General features: G+C 54.1%; 1 protein-coding gene across 11 annotated transcripts in view; it reads right to left on the reverse strand.

Annotated features, from left to right (window-relative positions):
* Window positions 1-26,212, reverse strand: part of TRAF2 (TNF receptor associated factor 2) — a 46,605-nt gene that overhangs the window by 15,300 nt on the left and 5,093 nt on the right. For 3 of the 11 annotated variants that reach the window (XM_033238481.1, XM_033238478.1, XM_033238484.1), the window contains 5 exons: window positions 14,068-14,286; window positions 13,311-13,389; window positions 12,163-12,261; window positions 3,951-4,112; window positions 2,171-2,245 (listed from right to left, as the gene is read on the reverse strand). In XM_033238481.1, the coding sequence (XP_033094372.1) occupies window positions 2,171-2,245; window positions 3,951-4,112; window positions 12,163-12,261; window positions 13,311-13,389; window positions 14,068-14,255 (603 nt within the window). In that variant the 5' untranslated portion in view covers window positions 14,256-14,286. Of the gene's footprint in view, window positions 1-2,170; window positions 2,246-3,950; window positions 4,113-12,162; window positions 12,262-13,310; window positions 13,390-13,482; window positions 13,651-14,067; window positions 14,287-16,068; window positions 16,091-25,640; window positions 25,883-25,985; window positions 26,100-26,212 lie in introns of those variants that run through there. The other 8 variants (XM_033238479.1, XM_033238480.1, XM_033238482.1 and 5 more) reach the window with 8 other exon arrangements.

The raw sequence follows: 26,212 nt of genomic DNA on the forward strand, positions 1-26,212 counted from the left end.
GGAGTGCCTGTGCCACCACACCTGGCTAATTTTTGTATTTTTAATAGAGAAGTGGTTTTGCCGTGTTGGCCAGGCTGGTTTTGATCTCCTGACCTCAGGTGATCCACCGGCCTTGGCCTCCCAAAGTGCTGGGACTGCAGGCATGAGCTACCACACCCAGCCTTGCCTTCTTTTTTTGCCTTCTGTCACCCAGGCTGGAGTGCAGTGGTGCGATCTTAGCTCACTGCAACCTCCACCTCCTGGGTTCAAGCAATTTTCGCACCTCAGCCTCCCAAGGAGCTGGGACTAGAGGTGTGCAACACAATGCCCAGCTAATTTTTGTATTTTCAATACAGACGGAGTTTCACCATGTTGGCCGGGCTGGTCTCGAACTGGCCTCAAGTGATCCTCCCGCCTCAGTCTCCCAAAGTGCTGGGATTACAGGCATGAGCCACCATGCTCAGCAGGTGTTTTTAATTTTAAACCTACTCTATATATAACATAAAGCAAATATGTTACCAGTGTTAGGAAACAAGATTTGCAACATGAAAAAAAGATAAGAGAGGCCGGGCACAGTGGCTCACACCTGTAATCCCAGCAGTTTGGGAGGCCGAGGTGGGTGGATCACAAGGTCAGGAGATTGAGAACATCCTGGCCAAAATGGTGAAACCCCATCTGTATTAAAAATACAAAAAAAAATTAGCAGGGCGTGGTGGTGGGCATTTATAGTCCAAACTACTCGGGAGGCTGAGGCAGGAGAATGGTGTGAACCCGGGAGGCAGAGCTTGCAGTGAGCCGAGATCTCACCACTGCACTCCAGCCTGGGCGACACAGCGAGACTCTGTCTCAAAAAAAAAAAAAAAAAAAAAAAAGACGGGATGAAAATGCACCATGCGCACAGAAAGCCACGTGTTCACAGTGATGGGGACAAAGTCCACCAGACACCACGGCGCTGCCTGGGCGACCGTCTTTGCCTTTCACTCTGGAAACAAAGTCTCAAGGAAAGAATCACCTCCTGACTCCTCCGTGAATCACCTCCTGACTCCTCCGTAAATCCCCTCAGGACAGACAAGGGCTGACGCAGACCAGGGCACGCACAGAGGGCGCCTCTCAGAGGCACCTCCAGGCCCTACCAGCAGGAGACACAGCCTTGCAGACACGGGCCCCAGGCAGGCGTCGTGGCCTCTGAAGGGGGCATGGCAGCAGCCACAGCCTCTATGGCGATCCGACGAGACAAACCCCCCATCAAGCTTCGAGTGGGAGCTTCAATCTCCAGGCGAAGAGAAAGGAGCTTTCAGACAGCGCTTGGCCAAGCTCACAGCGTGGGACATTTCACAGACAAGTGGACAGAGGTGAGGAGATAGCCCCGTCCCGTCCCCCAGCCCCACCCGGTTCAGGACTTGGGCTGTGACCCGTATTTAAACAGAAGCAAACCAGAAAGACAGGCACACATCTATCAGGCTGAGCTTGCGGGCGGGCCCGGCCAGCCTGACCCCTCCTGTAGCTGCCCAGATGGGGACTGCCACCTGCGAGGCCTCCACATCCGACCTCTGACACACGGAGCAGGTGCCACCTCCCCTTCCAGAGCTTCAGCCTCTCTGGACGAGCTACCCTCATCTCCAATAAGGGAGGCAGTCTGGGAAAACGTCTCCATGTGTATTATTTCCCAGCTTCCTTTCCTAAAGGTGTCATCTGCAGCAGTTAACTCTTAACTGGGCGAGAAGCCATTTTCCTGACAGAGTAAGGATGCCAGGGACGAGGTTCTGCCAGGCGAGGCACCAACATTTCACTGCTGTGGCGGCAGACCAGACTAGGGCGCCCAGTCTCCACCCCGGCTGCTTGCTGCAAACACTCAGCATCAAAGTCAGTACCAACATTTCTTGTAAGCAGCACATGGAGGGCTATGAGAACTCTAATGTTTCATTTTCAGGGTAACTGGGAAGTGACTTGCCCAAAAGTAAGCAGCTGTGTACACTGGAGGATGAAGAAGAGGGCTCGGGACTCAGCCACCTGGCCCCCAGTCCACTCAGGAGAGCAGCCGCCACCGTGAACGCATCCATGACCCAACGTTACGGGGGCTTTGCACTGCGGTTCCGTTGGGCACAAAGGTCATACCCCCCACCCCACGGGACCCTCATGGCCACACATGGGCCCCACCCCGCCGTCCTCAGAGGACATGAAGGACACTCACCTTCTCCCGGGGGATCTTTTTCTTGCCGCAGCCATCACAAGTCAAGGGGAACTTGGGGCAGACCTCGTGGTGCGCCTTCAAAAGAAGCGATCAGGAGCATGAGGGTGGACGCCAACGCCAGGCATGGGTGGCAAGTGGGGGTGGAGGGTGGCACACAGTGCTTGGGCTGGGTAGCGCTGAGGGGCTGCAGGAGCACGTGGTCACCCTCGAGCCTCGCAGGACGGCGCTCCTCCCAGGCAGGATCCTGCCAACATCACCCAGGAGCCTCGGAGATCTTAACGTTTTGTTTGTCCTGCCAGCTGCAGGGCAATGCGAGGGAGACCCAAGCCACCAGAGGAGAGTCGGAAGCCACGTGAGACAAAGGCCCCTGTGAAGACAGGGAAACGCCGCTCCCGCCAGGAGGGGAGGCCGGTGGGAGGGTCTGGCCACTGGGCTGGCTGCGTGTGGGGCGTCTCCAAGATAGACCCTGATGTGCCGCTGTGGAGGGCCTGGCGCCCCAGATGTGTTCTGGTCAGGCCCGTCCATCTGATAGTTTACACGGAAGTGGGGACGGGTCAGCGAAGTGGGGCTCCTGAAGTACAAGAGCCCAGGAAAAAAGATGCCAGGGCCCCAGAGGCAGGGAGAAACCTGAAGACATTTCCACCAAAGGCAGGAACCCTGTGTGGATTGTGATCCAAATACACCAAGGCAAAGACAGACAACAGGGATGCAGACACAGGCTGCAGGCCGTGTGGACAGTCACAGCTACAGCTCAGACACGGCGCTAGCGACTGTAGCTCTGTGCACCGCAGAAGTGTGTTCTCACCCATGCTTCGGGTAAACACGAAGTCACACTTGAGCAACTGTCTCGTGGGCAACACCCAGGCCTGGCGAGGATGGACACATACCCACCGCTGCACTGTCTACCTGACGCATTTAGTCTTTTCTAAGACAAAAATGCTTTTTTTTTAAACTTTTTTTCTTTTTTTTTGAGACGGAGTCTCACTCTGTTGCCCAGGTTAGTGTGCAGTGGCGCAGTCTCAGCTCACTGCAACCTCTGCCTCCTGGGTTCAAGCAATTCTCCTGCCTCAGCCTCCTGAGTAGCTGGGATTACAGGCACTCGCCACCATGCCTGGCTAATTTTTTTTTTTGTGACAGAGTCTCGCTCTGTCACCCAGGCTGGAGTGCAGTGGCGCAATCTTGGCTCACTGCAAGCTCCGCCTCCCAGGTTCACACCATTCTTCAGCCTCAGCCTCAACCTCAGCCTCCCAAGTAGCTGGGACTGTAAGTGTCCACCGCCATGCCTGGCTAATTTTTTTTGTATTTTTAGTAGAGACAAGGTTTCACTGTGTTAGCTAGGATGGTCTCGATCTCCTGACCTCGTGATCTGCCCGCCTTGGGCTCCCAAAGTCCTGGGATCACAGGCGTGAGCCATCGCACCTGGCCATGCCTGGATAATTTTTTGTATTTTTAGTAAAGAAAGGGTTTCACCATGTTGGCCAGGCTGGTCTCAAACTCCTGACCTCGTGATCCACCCACCTCAGCCTCCCAAAGCACTGGGATGACAGGCATGAGCCACCACGCCCAGCTTACAAAAATGTTTTTGAAAGGCCTCGGCATTAACTTTACACCCATTCCCAGTTCTGCCAAGAAACATCCACCTGCATGTCTCCAGGGAAAGGGCCGAGGTGGGGAATGAGTGCAAAGGGGCCAATGCAGCCCCACCACTGGCCAGCACACAGCTCCCCAGCTCAGCCTCGCACGGCTGCAGTCACACAGGTTGCTGCTCTACTGCACGCACCTTCCCGTCTGCCCCGCAGCAGGGCGCCCGGCAATGCCGGCAGCTCAGGCTTCTCTCTGGGCACTCGTGCTCCAGGTGGCGCTCCTTTTCACCCAGGCGGACCAGGCCTTTGCATGCAGGACATTCGGTCAGCATGAGCGGGCAGCGGCCTTCGTGGCAGCTCTGGCAACAAAAGGAGAAAGTGTCAGTAGAACTCGCGTGGGACATTCGGGCAGCCACAGCTTCACCCGAGGACACCAGGCGATACGGTGCCGGTTTGGTGTCTGCATGCGGGTCCTGGGTGCCATCCTCCCCGCCTGTCCTGGGGGCCACCCTCTGCAGGCAGCTCTCAGGGCTCCCACAGGTGGGAGGGCAGGAGGAGATTGGTGTGTCCTTGTCTCCACTCTCTCCGCCCCACCCTGAGCTGAGGGGATGCTCTGCCACGGGGGTCTCTGTGTGGGTGCCTCGTCACCGCCAGGCTCCCCTATCTGCCCCCTAAAACAGCCAAGTGCACAATCCCTGCTCTGCACCAGTGGGTCCCTGCCACACATACCAGCTCCTAACCGAGAAAGCAGGCCACGCTCTTGCTCTGATAACCAAGCACAACACGGTCCAGGCTGAGTCTTGCCAGTGCCAGCCCCATCCTCACTGTAGGTGGGAGGTGTGAAGGGGCAGGGAACACGCACGGGAGATAGCATGAGGGCAGGTGGCCTCTGCCTCCAGCACCAGGAAGCCAGCAAAGGCCTGAGGCACAAGCCCACCAGGCCAAGGTGCCAGGAGCTAGGCCTGGGACAGGCTGGTTCTAGCTGCACAGCACACGCATTGGAAAGGGCCTAAGCTACAAGGAAGACAGGCGAGGGCCAGAGACACACAGGAAGGTCACTCAGGAGCCCACACGTTCCCACACACTGAGCCACCCATGAGCTGGGCAGAGGCCCTGCCCTCCTGCAGCTGACAACCTGATAGTGACCTCCGGCGCCAGAACACCAGGGAAGGCAGGCAGTGGAGGCAGGGCCGGGAAGATGCCACAAGATGCAGTCTAGGAAGGCAGGAGCCGGTGCTGTAGGCTAAGCGTCAGGCGAGGCAGAGGACTGTGGACATCCACAGATGGCCAGGGTGGCAAGGGAAAAGGACACAGAGGGAAAGGAGCCCACGCCAGCTCCTCGCCACACCCAAGCCAAGAAGAATCTAGAATGTAGGATGCAGAACCCAGCCACCTCTCGGGCCCACTGCTGCCCCAGGCAGGGCTTCCTGGACCGTTTTGAGGGCTCTGCCCGGATGTGAGGGGTCGGGACAGCAAGGTGACGGGACATGGCTGAACCCTTCCAGGATTGCCTGGCAGCCGCGCTTCTCACAGACTCTAAGGTTGGGAAGCCGCATGGTCACAGGAGGAAGAACGGGGTGGCAGGCACCACAAAGGTGCTAGTGGAAGGGGAGAGAGGGCCAGATGCAGGACGTGTCTGGGGAGCCACGTGGACCTGCTGGCAGACTGAATGTGCTGCTTACAGGGACACAGAGAAGTCAAGAAGGACTCTCAGGCCTCTGGCCCAAGCCACAGGAGGTCCCACCTGCCTTCATAAGGGGCCAGTGAGGTGTGGAAATAAAACTAAACAAGGCTTTTTGTTTTGTTTTGTTTTTTTGAGACAGGGTCTCACTTTGTCACTGATATGGTGTGGCTGTGTCCCCACTCAAATCTCATCTTGAACTGCAGCACCCATAATCCCCCCGTGTTGTGCGAGGGGCCCGGTGGGAGGTCACTGAATCATGGGACGGGTTTTTCCTGTGCTGCTCTCATGACCGTGAGTAAGCTCATGGGATCTGATGGTTTTATAAAGGGCAGTTCCCCTGCACATGCTCTCTTGCCTGCCGCCATGTGAGACGTGCCTTTCCCCTCCTTTGCCTTCCTCCATGACTGTGAGGCCTCCCTAGTCATGTGGAACTATAAGTCCATTCAACATCTTTTTCTTTATAAACTACCCAGTCTCGGGTATATCTTCATAGTAGTATGAAAAATGGACTGATACGGTCAACTAGGCTGGAGTGCAGGGGTGAGAATATAAGTCACTGCAGCCTCGACCACAGCCCCCACATAGCTAGGACTACAGGCACACACCACCACACCCAGTGAATTTCTTTGTATTTTTGGTAGAGTCATCTTGTGTTTTTTTTTTTTTTTTTGAGATGGAGTCTTGCTCTGTCGCCCAGGCTGGGGTGCAGTGGCCAAATCTCAGCTCACTGCAAGCTCCACCTCCCGGGTCCACGCCATTCTCCGGCCTCAGCCTCCTGAGTAGCTGGGACTACAGGTACCTGCCACCATGCCCAGTATTTTTTTTAGTAGAGACGGGGTTTCACCATGTTAGCCAGAATGGTCTCGATCTCCTGACCTCGTGATCCGCCCGTCTTGGCCTCCCAAAGTGCTGGGATTATAGGCTTGAGCCACCGCACCCAGCCATTTTTTTGTATTTTTAGCTGAGACAGGGTTTCACTGTGTTAGCCAGGATGTTCTCAATGTCCTGACCTTGTGATCCACCTGCCGCAGCCTCCCAAAGTGCTGGGATTACAGGCGTGAGCCACCACACCCAGCGGTAGAGCCATCTTGCCCAGGCTGGTCTTGAACTCCTGAGCTCAAGCAATCTGCCCACCTAAGCCTCCCAAAGTACTGGGATTACAGGCATGAACCACTGTGCTCAGTCAGATTTAAACACGTCTTTTGGGAGAAGTCTGCTATGACTGGGAACAGAGAAAGGGAATGGAAGTCAAAGGAACATAGAGTTGAAAATCTGCTAAGTTTCTTGAATCATGATAAACATAAAATGCATCATCTTAACCATTTTTAAGTACACAGTTCTGTAGTATTAAGTACATTTCACTGATGTTACATAACCATCACCACCATCTACCTCCACAACCCTTTCCATTGTAGAAACCTGAAACCCTATCCCTGTTAAACCCTAACTCCCCATTCCCCTCCTCCAGCCCCCAGCACCATCCCCTGGCTCTGAATTTGACCACTCCGGGGACTCTGTCAGTGAATTCATGCAGTATTTATCTTCCTGTGCCTGGCTTAGCTCACTGAGCACAACCCTAAGTTTTGGGACAGGAGAGACTACAGCACATTCTGTACCGATGGGTGCAGCCCGGAGAGAGGAGGACAACATGCTGACAGGAAGGTTCCCGAGAGGCCAGGACAGCAGAGGACCTGGCTGCAGGGCCCTTCATGGGGTGGGGAGTGGGGGTCAGCAGCTCCATGGAAAGCTGGCTACAGCTCAGAAGCCCCACGTGAATCAGGAAAGTGTTAATGACACCTCCCCGGAGCGGGGAGACCCTGCTCTGGACAGCACAGGCACTTGGGCTGGCTTCCCTTCAACCTCCCTGGGGAGTGTTCCTCCCAAACCTTCACACAGATGCTGCAACTACTCCTCGGAGGCGCCCCAGGGTACACAGGCCCAGCCCTCCAAGACCTCCCGTAGCACTGGTCCAAGCTAAGCCTGCTAAAGGAACCAACTCCCTGAACCCGACAGCACCTTGCACTCTGCTACCCACTGACGGGACAGGACCCGGCCTCGGCCGCACTAGTGTGTAACACGCCACCATCAAGCTGAGTCAAAGAGGAGTCTCAGCAACTATTATGGCTTATGCAACAACTATTATGGCTTACGAAACAACTATTATGGCTTACGAAACAACTATTATGGCTTACGAAACATAAAAACGAATGCACAAATAGTCAGTGTTCTTAGATTTAATTAAAAGACTGTTCTTTAGGCCAGGCACGGTGGCTCACGCCTGTGATCCCAGCACTTTGGGAGGCCGAGGCAGGTTGATCATGAGGTCAGGAGATTGAGACCATCCTGGCCAGTAAAGTGAAACCCCGCTTCTACTAAAAATACAAAAAAGTAGGCCGGGCGCGGTGGCTCAAGCCTGTAATCCTAGCACTTTGGGAGGCCGAGACGGGCGGATCACGAGGTCAGGAGATCGAGACCATCCTGACTAACACGGTGAAACCCCGTCTCTACTAAAAAAAACTACAAAAAACTAGCCGGGCGAGGTGGCGGCGCCTGTAGTCCCAGCTACTCGGAGGCTGAGGCAGGAGAATGGCGTGAACCCGGGAGGCGGAGCTTGCAGTGAGCTGAGATCCGGCCACAGCACTCCAGCCTGGGTGACAGCGCGAGACTCCGTCTCAAAAAAAAAAAAAAAAAAAAAAAATACAAAAAAGTAGCCGGGCATGGTGGCGAACGCCTGTAGTCCCAGTTACTCAGGAGGCTGAAGCAGGAGAATGATGTGAACCCAGGAGGCGGAGCTTGCAGTGAGCCAAGATTGAGCCACTGCATTCCAGCCTCGGTAACAGAGCGAGACTCCATCTCAAAAAAATAAATAAATAAAAAGTAAAAATAAAAAAGACTGTTCTTTAAAACATAATAAAATGGCTGGGCACAGTGGGTTCCCACCTGTAATCCCAGCACTTTAGGAGGCCAAAGTGGGAGGATCACTTGAGCCCAGGAGTTCAAGGCTGCAGCGAGCTAGGATTCCATCACCACATGCTAGCCTAGGCAACAGAGCAAGACTCTATCTCTAAAAATAATAATAATAAAATGCTCATAGATGAAATGATATGATATCTTCATTTGCTTTAAAATAAGCCAGAAAAGAAAAAAAAATATGTGTCAGGGTTGAAGGGCTGAAAGAAGGCTGGCGAAGGCTGGCTGGTGCTGTGGGGGCAGCGTGCAGGCCTATGGGGCAGCGGCATGCCTCTATTCTCAGTCTCACTGCTCAGATGCGCTGCATGCTTGAAATGTCAAAAATAAAATCTTTCTTGGCTGGGCATGGTGGCTCACACCTGTAATTCCAGCACTTTGGGAGACCGAGACGGGCAGATCACAAAGTCAGGAGATTGAGACCATCCTGGCTAACATGGTGAAACCCCCGTCTCTACTAAAAATACAAAACAATTAGCCAGGCATTGTGGCAGGTGCCTGTAGTCCCAGCTACTTGGGAGGCTGAGCCAGGAGAATGGCGTGAACCCGGGAGGGGGAGCTTGCAGTGAGCCGAGATTGAGCCACTGCACTCCAGCCTGGGCGACAGAGCGAGACTCCGTCTCAAGAAAAAAGAAAAAAAAACACCTTTCTCTTGGGACTTGGTACTTGAAATCCCCAGTGGGACCAGGGATGTCCTGCAGCAGATACATCCACACCAGCACCATCTGTCTCAGTCTTCTCCCCACTCACAGCAGGCACAGTTCAAAAAAATCAATATTTATTCAGCCAGAATTCAAACTAAACATTTGATGCAAATACAGTCGTCATCCCTCTGAATGTCACTAGAATGTCCATGAGGCTGAGCATACTTGGCTTTTCCTGGCCTTTCCGCTGCTCATGCAGCCAGTCTGTGTCCTCTCTAGAAAGTCTCCCTGCACCCCCACCACCCAGCTGCCAGAATGAGTAGCTCCAGGGGCCCGCTGGGGAATTCAGCTCTGCTTTTAGCACTCGGCAAGCCCTCCATCAACGTTTACCTAAAGTTTTAAAAAATCATTCGATTTGGCCAGGTGCAGTGGCTTATGCCAGTAATCTCAGCACTTTAGGAGGCCAAGGCGGATGGATCACTTGAGGTCAGGAATTCAAGACCAGCCTGGCCAACATGGTAAAAAACCCCATCTCTACAAGAAATACAAAAAATTAGCCAGATGTGGTGGCAGGCACCTGTAGGCTGAGGCAGAAGAATTGCTTGAACCTGGGAGGCAGAGGTTGCAGTGAGCCAAGATCGCACCACCGCGCTCTAGCCTGGACAACAGAGCGAGACCCTGTCTCAAAAAAAAAATAAAAATAAAAATAAATAAATAAAATCATTCAGTTCCTAGAAAGGTATCATTGCAAAAAACAAACATATTCAAAAGCTAAGCAGGATTTTCCCCTTTTCCAACAAAGTTCAGACCATCAAGAAAGAAAAGCAGCCTTAGCCTCAGTACTGTGTTCACAATAAGGCCCCAACTAGCAGCACACTCTGAACCACCTGAGCACAAAAAGAGGCGACTCTGAGGCACGGCTACACCTGCAGAGCTGGCTCCCAACTGCACAGAGAGGGTTTGATTTCCGTTCCCATGTGTGACATTTACAGCCAGTGAGAGGTTTTATCAATAAAATCAAAGGCCACAGCCAAGCTATTCCAGAGCAGTGCCCGCCCCTCCCACATGACCAAACCCGGCTCCTCTCAGGGACTTTCCAGAGCTCTCAAAGGTGCAGCCAGGGACTTTCCACCCTGCGTGCCTGCAGGACAGCGTGGCACCCCAGCCCAAGGGCTGGCTATAGTGCCTGGGCCTCAGCTGGAGGCCCTCATAATTGTCACTGTTGCATCCCATGAGCCTGGAGATGGCAGAGACCCCAGAGGACTCGGGGTCTAGTGCAGAGCTGGGAACTATTATCCCACCTGTTCCCCAGGCACCTCTCAGTCCTCTCAAAGGGGTAGCATAGCACCCCTACTCCCTGCAGCCAGCTGGTACCCTGACCCTACCAGGGAGACCCTGACCCTGGGCCACCTCCCCAGGGAGCCATCTCCCTTGCAGACAGCACTGGGCAATGACCAAGCTGCGCCTCTTTAGAGGAGCAGGGAGTGGGGTGTACGATGCCATGCACCACAGCCGCTCGTGCAGCAGAGCCACACAGGAGCCTAAAAAGCTTTGCATCGCACGTTGTGGCTGCGGGTCTGGCATCTCTGTCCACAGAGGTAGGAGTCTCGCTCCATGTCCAGGACACAATCCCCGGGCTAGGGAGGAAAGCACATCTCGTTCACCCCAGATACAGCTGGGACGGTTCTTCTGCAAAAACGAAACTTGGAGCCCAAAGACCACAAAACAGGGTCTCAAAAGATCGAGGGAGGCGTGGCCAGGCTCACAGGGCAGGGAGGGGGAGAGGAGAAACCCACAGTAATGCAGGTCCAATTCCAACCCAGCTGGCAACACCTCAGGGTCCAGCTAAGCAGGAGATCCCAGACCCAGCCTGGGCAGGAAGCTCCCTTAAGTGCAGAAGGCCAGGGTTCCAAGCAAATAGCCCTCACAGCCTCACCAACCTGAGGCTGGACTGGATGGCCTCAGTTTGAGATTCCAATCTGACTCCGTGCTCACTGAACAATGACCCCTGCCCTCCATTCTACTTCCTGTGCCTACGGATGTGATACCTCTAGGGGTGTCCCCCAAGTGGAATCGCAGAGGGTCTGTCCTTTGGTAACTGGCTCATGTCGCTCAGCACACTGGCCTCAGAGTTCAACCCTGGGGAGTGTGTGTCTGAATCTCCTGCCTTTTTAAGGCTGAATCATATCCCACCGTGTTCACAGATCACACTTCCCATGTTTATCCATCATCCGTGGACACTGGGCTGCCTCTACCTTGGGGCTCTGTGGACAGTGTTACTCCAGGAATCCTGCACAAGGATCCCAGAGAGAAACCTCTTAAAGGGCACTCATTATGACAAGAAGGAAGACTGCGTAACTTGGCAAGCCGTAGTGGCCTTGACTAGCTCTCTCGGCACCTCCTGGCCTCTACACTACAGGTTAAGTTTCCAAATGCCTAAAAGGTGACATGAGAATCACACTGAAATCCCCAATGCACCAATGCAGGAACGCAAGCCCGCCTCGCCCAGCACACAGCTCACCCAGTACACAGTGACAAACCACGGCCAACTGAAGTGTAGGCCACTGCCTATGTTGCTGTCACTGCAAGACAAGGGTGTCCATTATTTCTGCAATTTCCAGTGTTGACACAATTCAAAATAAGAAATCCTTTGTGGATACAAGAGACACAACAAAAACCCCCACCAAACTTGAAAGCTGCAGGCTCCAGTGCACAGCCATCTCCCCCTCATTCTCAGGAAATGCTACCACTTAGATAACCTTAGATAACCCGGCATTCCCAAGGCCCACACAGGCACCTCCAACCCTCACAGCTACCCCACGATGGTGGGATCCTGCACTCCCATTGACAGACAAGAAACCTGAGGCACAGAGAGGGTAAGTACCTTGCCCGAGGTCACACAGCCCTAGCTCCACAGTGCAGGTCTGTGCTCTGCACTACTTGTGTTTCTAAATGGACATACTCTAAGGAGCAGCTCCGTCTCTTCCTCCACAGACATTAGACAGGCTTCAGCCCCAGTGAGAACGTGCAGGACAAGGTCCCGACCGCTGGGGGAGCGTGGGCGACTCCCGACTGCTGGGCTTCTGTCACCGTGCCACACGCAGGCATCTTTACCTCATATTCTTTCAGGGTCCCCTTCCAGGTGCACCCATCAATGGGACAGACGGCCGGCAGGCTCTCCACCTCCCTGCGGGCAGCATTATCTGGGAAAGCCTGGGGAGAGGAACATCCCTCAGGTTAAACCTCCTCCCAGTCTCCCGGCTGCAACCGAGGAACACAGGCCACGCGTCCAAACCAACCAACACTGCGTCACGTCGCCTTCCCAGGCCACTCCAGGAGCAGAGGATGACTCCCTGATTCCATTTTTTTTTTGACTCACCTTGATGCCAAAGTTTCCAGATCCTAAACTTCCCGAGTCTGCTAAGGGACAACTTCTGGCTGCCCTTTTTTTTTTTAAGGAGGGGTCTCACTTTGTAACCCAGGTGGGAGTACAGTGGCATGATCTTGGCTCACTGTAACCTCCGCCTCCCAGGCTCAAGCGATCCTCCCACTCCAGCCTCCCAAGTGGCTGGGACTATAGGCATGCGCCACCAAGCCCAGCTAATTTTTTGTATTTCTGGTAGAGATGGGGTTTCACCATGTGGGCCAGGCTGGTCTCGAACTCTTGACCTCATGTGATCCACCCACTTCGGCCCCGCAAAGTGCTGGGATTACAGGTGTGAGACACTGAGCCCGGCCCCTGCTAAGTTTTTTGTTTTTTGTAGAGACAGGGTCTCACTATGTTGCCCAGACTGGTCTCAAAATCAAACTCCTGGACTCAAGCAATCCCCCTGCCTGGGCCTCCCAAAGTGCTGGGATTACAGGTGTGAGACACTGTGCCCAGACCCACCCATGGTGTTAAAAGAAACTGCTGGGCGTGGTGGTTCAAGCCTGTAATCCCAGCACTTTGGGAGGCCGAGATGGGCGGATCACGAGGTCAGGAGATCGAAACCATCCTGGCTAACATGGTGAAACCCCATCTCTACTAAAAAATACAAAAACTAGCCGGGCGAGGTGGCGGCACCTGTAGTCCCAGCTACTCGGGAGGCTGAGGCAGGAGAATGGCGTAAACCCAGGAGGCGGAGCTTGCAGTGAGCTGAGATCCGGCCACTGCACTCCAGCCTGGGCGACAGAGCGAGACTCCGTCTCAAAAAAAAAAAAAAAAAGAAAGAAATTAAGACATTTTCTGTTCAACATTCTTGGCTTCAAGACATTTTACTTACCGAACTGCTTTCTAAAATAGAAATGCCTTCTTCATATATGCCCTCGTGAACACAGGCAGCACAGTTCTGAGGCCCAGAGCTAGCGGGGAAAAAAGACACACAAAAAAAATCCCACCGTGAAACTTAATGCAAAAAATAAATGAACACCATTTGCTTCAGTTCAAAAACCTACCTCCACACCACAGTTTCTTTAAACTTTCTCATTGTGAGTGACACTAACAGCAGGCAAATGTTAATGGGACGTGTTTTAAACCCCAATATTCACAGGACGATGTTCCTATCGCTCCCCAATTGTGAAGAAGGCGCGCCTGAACTGCCAAGGACACTGGCTGCAGTAACTCAGGTGCTGCCGGCTCTCCCCACAGGCCGAGCTACTGCTGACGTGCAGAGGCCACGCCTCTCACACCACTCGCTGCAGGAAAGGCGGCCGTCTCAGCTGCCTAGAGCAGCCAAAAGTGAGCAGTAGGCGGCACTTTAAACCTTCCAGTACTCACATTAAAAATAATAAAAAGGTGAAATTAACTATAACGATGTATCATATTTAACCCCACGTATCCACAATAGTATTTCAAATTGTTATTTTAAAATTATTAATTTTACATTATTTGTGGTAAACCTCCGAAATCCAAGGAGTATTGATAACTGGAGCACATCTAAGCTGGACCCGGCTCTGCCGGGAGCTCCCAGGCTGGGCAGCGTGGCTCTAAGGCTAGCCTGGCCTGCCTGCCCCTCCTCCCAGCCTGCGGGCCCCATGCACCTGAGGATGCTGGCCAGGCAGAAGGAGCAGTACCGGTGGCCACACTGCGCCTGGAAGGGCCTGCGCAGGACGTTTCCGCAGGCGGAGCACAGGTACTTGGCTTCCAGCTTGGTCCCAAGGAGGGTCTTGGAGAAGCCAGGCTGTAGCAACTCCAAGGAGCCAGGGGGGGTCACGCTAGCTGCAGCCATGAGAGCTGTGACCCCCGCGAACGACCAAGCCCTAAGGAAGAACACGCAGCACATTACACCTCAATTCCAGAGCAGTCCTCGAGAGAAAACCAAACCGATGGTGATCAGTAGCAGGCGATGGTGAGGGGCCGGGTCCCCATGACCTGCAGTCAAGACTCGGAGAAGCAGAATTGCAGAACTTTGGGGAGCCTTGGAGACCCTCTAGTCCCATCTCCCGCCGCTAGTACGGAAACTCAGGCTCAGTGAGGGTGGGGACCACATGGCTGGCATCCACATACCCAACCCACAGCTCCAAAGAGGCACAGACGCACGGGCTTCCTGTCATGCACACCCCCCCTCCCCAGCTAGAGGAACAGGCTGCCTTCCTGTTAACATTAACGGTCAGAGGTTCTCAAGGCTCTAGGCTCTTCGGTCTCCCCCATGGTTCCCGCAATAAGCATGTTTTAGAGTGGTGGATGCCTTCTGAAATGTATCTTACCAAACCCGCTGGGCAGCAGATGCCTGCCTGGCAGCACTCAGGCCCTACAGGCACTCAGGAGAGAGCCATGCCGCCAGACCAGCCCCTAGAGCAGGAGTGCAGCACACCTGGGGTTGGCGAGTGCATTCCCTTTAGCTACCCATGGGTTTCCCCTTACTTCAGATGGTGCACGTGGCCTTCAGAGCCCTCCATGAGCCAGCTCTGCCCTGGCCCCTTGCTGTCCACTAGAACTCAGTCAGCCCCACCAAGGCAGCCACAGACGGCCTCAGTGCCCACACCACGGACGGCCTCAGTGCCCGCACCACGCCCTCCTTCTGCCGCTCTAAGCACCAGGCCACCACAGATGGCCTCAGCCACTCTGTGCCGTGCCCACTTTTCCTGCCTCTCTGAGCATCGTCCAGCCAATCCCTGCACCCCACCCTTCCTTCTGGATTAACTGCGGCTCTTCCTCCCTCAGTGTTCCGGGCAGAGACTCCACCGGGCTCTGCTCTCCTTACAGAGCACCCCCAGGTGGGTTTCCCTCTCCCCTTCCCATCACGGAGCTCCTGTGGTGCAGGAATCCCAGGAAGCGGCCGGGTCAGGGTTGGGCTGATGCTGAGGACAGAGGAAGCGAACAATGAGGATGCCTAGACCCATTCATTGGGCAGAATGAGCAGACAATGTGAGCAGTTACCTGGCACACCAAGCATTTCCTGGAAGTCTGTCTCTCTCTCTCAACGAACTACAAATCTCACACCTGTAATCCCAGCACTTTGGGAGGCTGAGGTGGGCAGATCATGAGGTCAGGAGATCGAGACCATCCTGACTAACACGATGAAACCCTGTCTATATTAAAAATACAAAAATTAGCCGGGCATGGGGGCGAGCGCCTGTAGTCCCAGCTACTCGGGAGGCTGAGGCAGGCGAATGGCGTGAACCTGGGAGGCAGAGGTTGAGTGAGCCGAGATCACGCCACTGCACTCCAGCCTGGGCGACAGAGCAAGACTCCATCTCAAAAAAAAGGGGGAGACAGGCACTCGGTCCCCGCCAACCCTGTAAGCGGTTTGGGTCCAAAGACTTCAAAGCTTCTGGCTGAAGTTTGTTCACATGTGCTGGCCCCATCAAGCACAGGGAACTTCCGGGGCACAGACGCCCAAGAGAACAAACTCAAAACACAACCGGACGGCAACCATGGAGCTACCCAAGTAGCAACAGGAAGCTGTGGATTAGAGAGGCAGACCCATGTGTCTCCAAAGCCTCATACCTGGAACCAGGGCCAGGCGTGAGGACCCGAAACCCCCCCCTTCACAATGGCCTCCAGTGCCTTCTTGCGGTCACCATGGGGGCACGTGTCACCTGATGCTCACCTGCCATGCTCCGCCTTCAAAAGCAGCCTGAGGGCCAGGGTTAGCTCTAAGTATGCTCCGTCTCCGTCCAGGCCCCTGAGAGCCCAATGAAAGGGGGTGGGAACTGGGGTCATCTCTCTAGCAGGAAAGCAGTCTTGATTCAGGGAACTGGGGACAGCTAGGGAGGGACTTCCAGTGGGGGTGGAGGGCTCACTCCCAGAAGGGCGACTCCAGGCAGACCAACCTGGGAAAGAGGTGGAGGAAGGACAGCGGTATGGTGTCAGCTGAGATATCCAGCAGGCAGCCCAGGGAGGCAGGGACTGACAGGCAGGCCCCGGCCTGAGGGTGGAGGGCAGCCTCCAGAGTTCTCTCCCCAGAGGGCAAACTGGGGTGGCATTTTATTTACTTAAGGAATGACTTATCAGAACCATTCCTTTTTTTTTTTTTTCCCTTAGAGTCTCGCGCTCTGTCACCCAGGCTGGAGTGCAGTGGAGCAATCTCAGCTCATTGCAACCTCCACCTCCTGGGTTCAAGCAATTCTCATGCCTCAGTCTCCCAAGTAACTGGGACCACAGGTACACGCCACCACATCCAGCTAATTTTTTGTATTTTTCAGATGGGGTTTCACCACGTTGACCAGGATGGTCTTGAACTCCTGGCCTCATGTGATCCACCAACCTCGCCCTCCTAATGTGCTGGGATTCCAGGTAGGAGCCACTGTGAATGGCCCATTCCAACATTTAAATAACAAATGCATTTTCCATTTTTTCTCCAGGAAGGACAGTGGATGCTGATTGCTCTGTGCCTGGACAACAGCCCCAAGATGGGGGCCTCGCTGTCCTACTTGAGCCTGAGTGATGCCTCTAGGCAGGCTGTTAGCTCAGCCACAGGAACTAACACTGCATACCTGCTCTGCTGTCTTTCCAAGGCCCAAGTTGCCAAAAGGGTGGCAACTTGGCACCCTTTTGGAAGCTTTGGGTCACTTGCAACCTCAAAGCAGCAGGGACCCACCCAAAAGGCAGAGCAGCAGCAGGAAGGCTGCGGCCACAGCAGTGAGGAAAACAAAGTGTCACTGTGTGCCCCTGACACAGCGGTGTGGGTCACCCAGTCCTAGTACTGCTCGCCTGAACGGGGCTGACCTCTCCTCTCCCAGCAGGCCCAGGACCAGCAAGTCTTGGATGGACCCAAGAGACCAGAACACTGCTGAGGCCCTTCTCTCCTCCTCTCACCTCTGCCCCAGTTGCTGTCCCAGAAAGAGGTCTTCCCAGCTCTCAGGACCGCTCCGCCATTCACCAGGGACTCAGCCAAACCCAGGAGGCTTTCATTTTTCTTGAGAAACAGGCGTCTCACTGTGTTGTCCTAGCTGGAGTACACTGACTATTCACAGGCGTGATCACTGCACACTACAGGTTGGAAGCCCTGGGCTCAAGTGATCCTCCTGTCAGTTTCCTGAGTGGCTGGGACTACAGGTGAGCGCACCTCCATGCCCAGCTATCCAGGATGTTTTCTGAGCCCATTCCTTGTCCAATCACAGGCCAATCCCACTGGCTCTGCCTCCACACTGCCAGCACTAGCCCCTTCTCTGGCCCTGACCCTGCTCTCTGCTCCTCCTTCACACCCATACCAATAGGGCACCCCTCACTGAGGGCTCCCCAGGAACATCCTGCGCACTCAGAAGGAAACCCAGCTACTGGGTTTAGGCCCATCTGGCCTTGTCCCCCACCATCCTCATGATGCCCCCAATCCCCCTGCTCTCCTCTGTTCCCTTAACGCCTTTGCCCTGTTTGGAAGGCCCCCGGTGCTGGTCCCTATGCATCTGCACACCTGCCCCTTGGTAACCCTGAGGTGGGCCTAAGAAGCCTGCGCCCAGGACAAGGCCCAGCAGCCTTCTGAGACTTGCCTCCAACTCCCATGTAATGTCCCCAGATCTCAAAAAGTGGAAGGACAGTTTACCTGTAAACCCCTGAAAAAGGGCCACAACCGGCCGGGCGCGGTGGCTCATGCCTGTAATCCCAGCACTTTGGGAGGCCAAAGCAGGTGGATCATGAGGTCAGCAGATCAAGACCAGCCTGGCCAACATGGTGAAACCCCGTCTCTACTAAAAATACAAAAATTAGCCGGGCATCGTGGTGTGTGCCTGTAATCCCAGCTACTCTGGAGGCTGAAGCAGAAGAATTGCTTGAACCCAGGAAGCAGAGGTTGCAGTGAGCTGAGATCACACCATTTCACTCCAGCCTGGGTGATGCAGCAAGACTCCATAGAAAAAAAAAAAAAAAAATTGGCCAGGCACGGTGGCTCACACCTATAATCCCAGCACTTTGGGAAGCCAAGGCGGGCGGATCACAAGGTCAGGAGTTCGAGACTAGCCTGACCAACAGGGTGAAACCCCATCTCTACTAAAAATACAAAAATTAGCCGGACATGGTGGCGCACGCTTGTAATTCCAGCTATTCAGGAGACTGAGGCAGGAGAATCACTTGAACCCGGGAGAGAGGTTGCAGTGAGCCGATATCACACCACCGCACTCCAACCTGGCCACTGCAGCGAGACTCGGTCTCAAAAAAAAAAAAAAAAAGAAAAGAAACAGTAATAAAGAAAAAGGGTCACTACCACACGGATCCCGAATAGGAGGTGCTTTTTAACTCAGAAAAACTTAGGCCCCAAGACAACCACCCTCAGCTCCTTCTGCAAACATTCCCCAAAGCTTCCTTGACCTAGCTCACCAACAGTGTCTTCCCCCGATGGTGCGCCAACCCTGCAGACCCATGGGGCCAGCCCCTCTCATCCGCCACAGGAGAGACACGTGGACTGCCAAAACTGATGCCATGTACGGGAGAGGGGAATGCACAGGCAGCGACCTCATCCCTGAGCTGCGCTCACTGGCCTGAATAGGGCTGACTCTTGAGAAACTGTGACAAGACTGACTGTCAGTCACCTCTCTGCCCCGCAAAGCCAGCAGTGGTGTGCTTTCAATCCCTGCTTCTGAATCTGTAATTTAGTGAGACCTTGCATTCATGTGGTACTTCGGAGTTCAGAAAACATGCTTATAACCTAAAATTACTCCTCCAACCACCCAACAGAGGGGATGCTGGGGCTCTGCCTGCCCAGTACTCAAGGTCCCTCGGTGGGGAGGCCACACCTGTTTCTCCCTCTTTCTCGAAGGTAGATGCACCTGCTCCTGGGGGCAGCAGAGCTTACGCGGATGTTCCGGAGCTCACAGATGCACACCAGCCGTGGCAAACTGAGGTGGGAGCCTGCTCACCAGGACTGCACCCTCAGCAGGCGTTTATCATGACACGTGGAGACGTGCTACATACACATACATCACTAAAACCAAAGGTTCACAGAACTATACTTAGTCTTCACGAGAGGCATTCTGAGTGTTCTATTTTCTTTTTTCTGTTCTGATCAGAAGCTATTACATTGATTTCATGAGCCACTAACGGTTTATTGATTTATTTCTGTTTTTTTCTGAGACAGAGTCTCGCTCTGTTGCTCAGGCTGGAGTGCAATGGCGTGATTTAAGGTACAACTGCCGCCTCCCAGGTTCAAGCGACTCTCCTGCCTCAGCCTCCTGAGTAGCTGGGACTACAGACACCTGTCACCACGCCTGGCTAATTTTTGTATTTTAGGAGACAGGGTTTCACCATGTTGGCCAGGCTGGTCTTGAACTCCTGACCTCAGACAATCAGCCCACCTTAGCCTCCCAAAGTGCTGAGATTACAGGCATGAGCCACTGTGCCCAGTTGAGCCACTAATGGTTTAAAAAGGTTTAACGGTTTTAAAAGTGGCTTCTAACCCACTTTGGACAAAGAAATTTTCTATTTTTAAATATCATTAGTTTTTAAGCCACATTTTTTTTTTCTTTTTTTGAGACAGAGTCTCGCTCTGTCACCCAGGCTGGAGTGCAGTGGCGCGATCTTGGCTCACTGCAACCTCCGCCTCCCAGATTCATGCCATTCTCCTGCCTCAGCCTCCTGAGTAGCTGGGACTACAGGCACCTGCCACTACATCCAGCTAATTTTTTGTATTTTTTAATAGAGACTGGGTTTCACCGTGTTAGCCAGGATGATCTTGGTCTCCTGACCTCAGGTGATCCACCCGCTTCGGCCTCCCAAAGTGCTGAGATTACAGGTATGAGCCTCTACGCCCAGCTTTAAGCCACATTCTTTAGGACAAAATCCTATTTTATACTTGTTATAAGATGTTAAATAGGATATAAAATGTGAAGAACTCTATGAGTGCAGTCATGTTAGTGTAGAATGGGGCAAGAAGGTAAAATAAAGGATTATTTTGCTAGGGTAGACAGATTCAGTGGGCCGGGCGCGGTGGTCACGCCTATAATCCCAACACTTTGGGAGGCCGAGGTGGGTGGATCACGAGGTCAGGAGATCAAGACCACGGTGAAACCCTGTCTCTACTAAATATACAAAAAATTAACTGGGTGTGCTGGTGGGCGCCTGTAGTCCCAGCTACTCAGGAGGCTGAGGCAGGAGAATGGCGTGAACCCGGAAGGTGGAGCTTGCAGTGAGCTGAGATCGCGCTGCCACTGCACTCCAGCCTGGGCAACAGAGTGAGACTCCATCTCAGAAAAAAAAGATTCAGGGTGAGCCTTCTCTTTTTTCACAATGTCACTGAAGAGTGTCCTGGCCCATCTTTCAGACGTTTTTTTCTTTTCACATCGACATTCCTCCCAAATGTGGTCTTGAAGGTGGAGAGACAGAGGTGTGCCCTCCCTGCCTTAGGCATGCCTGTCAGACACAAAAGAACCACAAAAATGGGCCATGCGAGGTGGCTCACACCTGTAATCCCAGCACTTTGGGAGGTGGAGGCAGGCAGATAGCTTAAGCTCAGAAGTTTAAGACCAGCCTGGGGAACATGATGAAACCCTATCTCTACCAAAAACACAAAAAATGGCTGGGCGTGGTGGCTCATACTTGTAATCACAGCACTTTGGGAATGCGGAGGTGGGTGGATCACCTGAGGTCAGGAGTTCAGGACCAGGCTGGCTAACACGGTGAGATCCTGTCTCCACTAAAAATACAAAAAATTAGCCAGGCATGGTGGTGCAAGCCTGCAATCCCAGCTACTCCAGAGGCTGAGGCAGAAGAATCGCTTGAACTTGAGAGGCAGAGGTCGCAGTGAGCTGAGATCATGCCACTGCACTCCAGTCTGAGCAAGAGTGATCCTCTGTCTCAAAAAAAAAAAAAAAAAAAAAAACGAAAAAACAAATCTAAAAATACAAAAAATGAGCCAGGTATGATGGCATGCATGTGTGGTCACAGCTACTCAGGAGGCTAAGGTGGGAGGATCACCTGAGCCTGGGAAGAGGAGGTTGCAGTGAGTTGAGATTCACAACACCGAGCATGGCCTCCATCCCTGGCAGACGCTCCTCACACATACAGCCTCACGTGGCCATCATGACGTCCCGACACAGCTGGAAGGTCAGGGATCATTATTCCTGTTTCCAAATGAAAACACAACCTGACAGCCAGGCCACGGCAGGCATCCTGGTCGAGGGTCCCTGAGGTCCCACTGATGCCCACACTGCACTCTGGGGTTCTTTGTGCTTAGCGATTCCTTAAACATTTTATTTGAATCTCATTCATAAATATATTTTAAGAACTAATGAAAAGCACCACGAAGGTTCAAAAGTGCTACACCAAGATTTTAGCACTCTGACAGTGCCCCAATTTGCTCACACGTTGGAATCCAACTTCCACTGTGCCTAGCACGTCCCAGAATCTCCTCCGGCTTAGACTCGGAGCTCTCAGTGGCCTACACAGGAGGCAGGAGGGACTGAACTGAATACCACAGTCACCTAAACCAGACACACAGACTGAGACCTGGTGCGTAGCCAGACAGCCTGGGCTGCTCTTGCTTTCTGTACGTGTCATAAGAGATGTGAGGGGTCAGACAGGAGTGATTCCATCTGGAAACAATGTGCTGCTGGTTTTTTCAAGCTTTCAAATCAGTTTTACTTTAAAACTCCCAATTTTATTATGTAAGTCGGCTAAAAACCAAAGTGCCACCCCTGCGGTGACCCACTGAATGAGTGTGCGGGACGAGTGTGCGGGGGGGACACAGACACGCGGTGACCAACTGAACGAGCGTGTGGGGAGGATTCTCACACACGCGGTGACTGACTGAAGGAGCATGCGGGGGGGACTCACACACGCAACTGACTGAACGAGTGTGCGGGGGGGCCACACACGCAGTGACTGACTGAACAAGTGTGCGGGGGGACTCACACACGCGGTGACCAACTTAACGAGCGTGCGGGGGGGACACACGCGGCAACCGACTGAACAAGTGTGCAAGGAGGACTCTCACACACGCAGTGACCAACTGAACGAGCGTGGGGGGGGACACACACGCAGTGACCGACTGAACGAGCATGCGGGGAGGACTCACACACGCAGTGACCGACTGAACGAGCATGCGGGGAGTACACACGTGGTGACCAACTGAACAAGCATGCGGTGGGGACACTCACACACGTGGCGACTGAACGAGCATGCGGGGGGGGGACACACACGCGGTGACCGACTGAATGAGCATGCGGGGGGGGACTCTCACACACGCGGTGACTGACTGAACGAGCGTGCAGGGGGACTCACACACGTGGTGACCGAGTGAACGAGTGTGGGGGGGGGACACACACGTGGCGACTGACTGAACAAGTGTGCAGGAAGGACTCACACATGCGGTGACCAACTGAATGAGTGTGCGAGGGTGCCACACACACGGTGACTGAACGAGTGTGCAGGGGGGGACACACACGAGGCGACTGACTGAACGAGTGTGCAGGGAGGACTCTCACACACGTGGTGACCGACTGAACAAGTGTGCAGGGGGGACTCTCACATAGGCGGTGACCAACTGAACAAGTGTGCGGGGGGGCGGACTCTCACACATGCAGGGACCGACTGACATGGTAGCTTGCACCTGTAATCCCAGCTACTTGGGAGGCTAAGGTTGGAGGATCACTTGAGGCCAGGAGTTCGAGACCAGCCTGGGAAACATAACAAGACCTCAGGTATAAAAATAAAATAACAAAAAAGTTAAAATGACAAAGAAATGTCAAGAACAGGTTTTAAGGTCAGGCGTGGTGGCTCATACCTGTAATCCCAGCACTTTGGGAGTGCAGAGGAGGGTGGATCACCTGAGGTCAGGAGTTCGAGACCAGCCTGACCAAAGTGGAGAAACCCTGTCTCTACTAAAAACACAAAAATTAGCCGGGCATGGTGGGTGCCTATAATTCCACCTACTCGGGAGGCTGAGGCAGGAGAATTGTTTGAACCTGGGAGGCAGAGGTTGCAGTGAGCCAGAGATCACGTCACTGCACTCCAGCCTGGGCAACAAGAGCGAAACTGTCTCAAAAAAGAAAAAAAAAAGTCGGCGCAGTGGCTCACACCAGGTGACAGAGCGAGACTCCATCTCAAACAAAAAAACAGACAAAAAAAGAAAAAAAAACAAGTTTTAATATAAAAAAGCCCCTCTGCGGTGGCTCACGTCTGTAATCACAGCACTTTGGGAGGCCGAGGTGGGCAGATCACGAGGTCAGGAGATCAAGACCATCCTAACACCGTGAAACCCCGTCTCCACTAAAAAAACAAAACATTAGCTGGGCGTGGTGGCGGGCGCCTATAGTTCCAGCTACTCGGGAGGCTGAGGCAGGAGAGGAGCATGAACCCAGGAGGCAAAGGCTGCAGTGAGCCGAGATCGCGCCACTGCACTCCAGTGTGGGGACAGAGCAAGACTCCCCTCCACAGGAGAGTGGGGGGCATCTGGCACCCTTGTTGCTAATGGGGCTGAGCTGTGTGTTCCCTTCACAACGGGACACCCCTACAAGAAATCACAGAGGCCTTCACTAAGCTGGAGTCATCAAGCAGCTGACACCTGACATCCTGACTCTGGTGTGTGAACATGGTTTGGTGGCATCGGTGACTCTCAAAAGGACAAGCTGTATTATTACACAAGTCAAACGCCGCCCAAACCATGACACCAAATCAGATATGGGTGCAACCTGGCCGCTGCAGGGGTCACCTCGTCGCTGCAAATGCTTACGTTCAACCCAGATCTTACCCTTCTCACAGGCAGACTCCAAGATGCCCCAAATGCTGGAGATTCAAACTTCCTCGATTCATGTTTCCACCAACAGTGCACGATTGCTTCATACAATACTGAACTTCACGTAAGAGTTCACTGGGTGGCACCCGATTCTAACCCACTTCTATAAAAGCCCATCTGAACATTGATCTGGAACACTGATCTGCATGCAGCCATGAATATGAGGCCCTCCAAATACTCGAAGTTCACTTTAAAATTATAATTTCATGGCCAGGTGCGGTGGCTCATGCCTGTAATCCCTACACTTTGGGAGGCCGAGGAGGGTGGATCACCTCAGGTCAAGAGTTTGAAACCAGCCTGGCCAACATGATGAAACCTCATCTCTACCAAAAATACAAAAATTAGCTGGGCGTGGTGGCGGGCACCTATAATCCCACCTACTCGGGAGGCTGAGGCAGGAGAATCACTTGAATCCACAAAGCGGAAGCTGCAGTGAGCCGAGATGGCACCTCTGCACTCCAGCCTGGGCAACAAGACCAAAACTGTCTCAATAAATAAATAAATAAATAAAATTACAATTTTATATGTAATCCCATCTTTTTCAGGCTCAACATAATACCAAATAGAAACTCGGTAACAGCCTAAACTCCTAACAATTATTTATACGAAAGTATCAGAAGCAAGCGTTGCAGGAGAGGAGCTCTTGAATCTTACAAGTGTTCACACATTAATACATTTAGTTTCTCGTATTAAAAACTAGAGCTGTTAACACGGAGAGAGATTGAGTTACAGTGCAGTAATTCCGTCCCTTCAAGATCATGTGAGCAGGGTCCGTTCTCAGTCCTAGCTTCCTTTGACTTGACCCAGACAAGACTCCCTCCTCCACCGAGCCCTGTCTTCACTGGCTGCCAGACACCCTACCTGCTGTCTGCCCTACACCGAGTGTGCGTCTGGTGCTCTTCTGCACTAACCCTCAGCCCTCAGGGCCTCAAAATGCCAACTCCAAAATACCCAGCTCTGGCCCTGACCGTTCCCCTGACCCCAAGCTGCACATCTGGCCGCCTCCCGAGAGGCCATGGGCGCTGTGACTCCTTCATCTTGGCCTAGGAAGCACCAGCCTTCAGCTGCTCAGGCCAGATTCTTGCAGACATTCCAACTCCTTTTTCTCCGCTCTACCTTCCACAAACATCCCCTGCCAATCCCAGGCCCAGGCCCAGGCCCTGGCTCCTTGCTAGCCCCGACCCTCCCTCCCAGCAGCCAGAGGGACTTTTTCACCCAGGCTCAGCCGGGGTCTCCCCAGCCACTCAGCAGGAAAGCAGCAGAGTCGGCTCCGCCCCCAGCCTCACCGGTCTTCCCCGACCCCCGGCTGGGGGCGCGAGCAGCCTCAGGGGTCGGAGGCGCCCCTGACCCGCCCGGGCACGCAGTCGGGTGGGGGTGCGGGGATTCGGGGACACGAGGGGCCCACACCTGAGCGTGGAGGGGGCGACAGGGCGCGGGGGAGCGGCGGACCTGGGGCGGGGCAGGGCTGGGTGGGCCGCCCACGGGCCTCAGTGGGGGCTGGGAGCCGCGACCCCGCGCGAGACCCGGGACTGTGCCCCGACACCGCTCCGAAGACGGCGGCGCGCGTTCCCGAACTTTCCCGCGCCAGCCCCGCTCCGACTTGGTTTCCGGCCCAGCCGCTCCGAGAAATCCCCTCGGACCGGCCCCGCCCCCGCCCCGCGGCCTCTCCCGCCCCCGCTCCCGCTCCGGCTCCGGCCGGGAGTCTTTCTGAGAGGTGCCCGCGCCTGCGCCCGACCCCGCAACCGACCCCGCGCCCGCGCCGGCGCCCGACCTCGTCCCGGACCCCGCACTCGCCTCACCCAACGGTCGCAGCGCGCCCGGAACTAAGGGCCCGCCCAGCCACCGCCCCCAACGCCGCCGCCACCGCCGCTCCGCCGAGGGGGCCTGACAGACGGACACGGGAGCCAACCAGCGAGCCCTCAGGAAGCTGTAGCGAGCGCCATTGGTCAGGTCCGCCCCGCTCCGAGCGCGCCTGACGGACTAATGCGGGAACCAACCAGCGAGCCCGCAGGGCCGCAGCG

Source organism: Trachypithecus francoisi, unplaced genomic scaffold (genome assembly GCF_009764315.1).
Source record: "Trachypithecus francoisi isolate TF-2019V2 unplaced genomic scaffold, Tfra_2.0 Lachesis_group16, whole genome shotgun sequence".
In the NCBI taxonomy this organism is placed as follows: Eukaryota; Metazoa; Chordata; class Mammalia; order Primates; family Cercopithecidae; genus Trachypithecus; species Trachypithecus francoisi.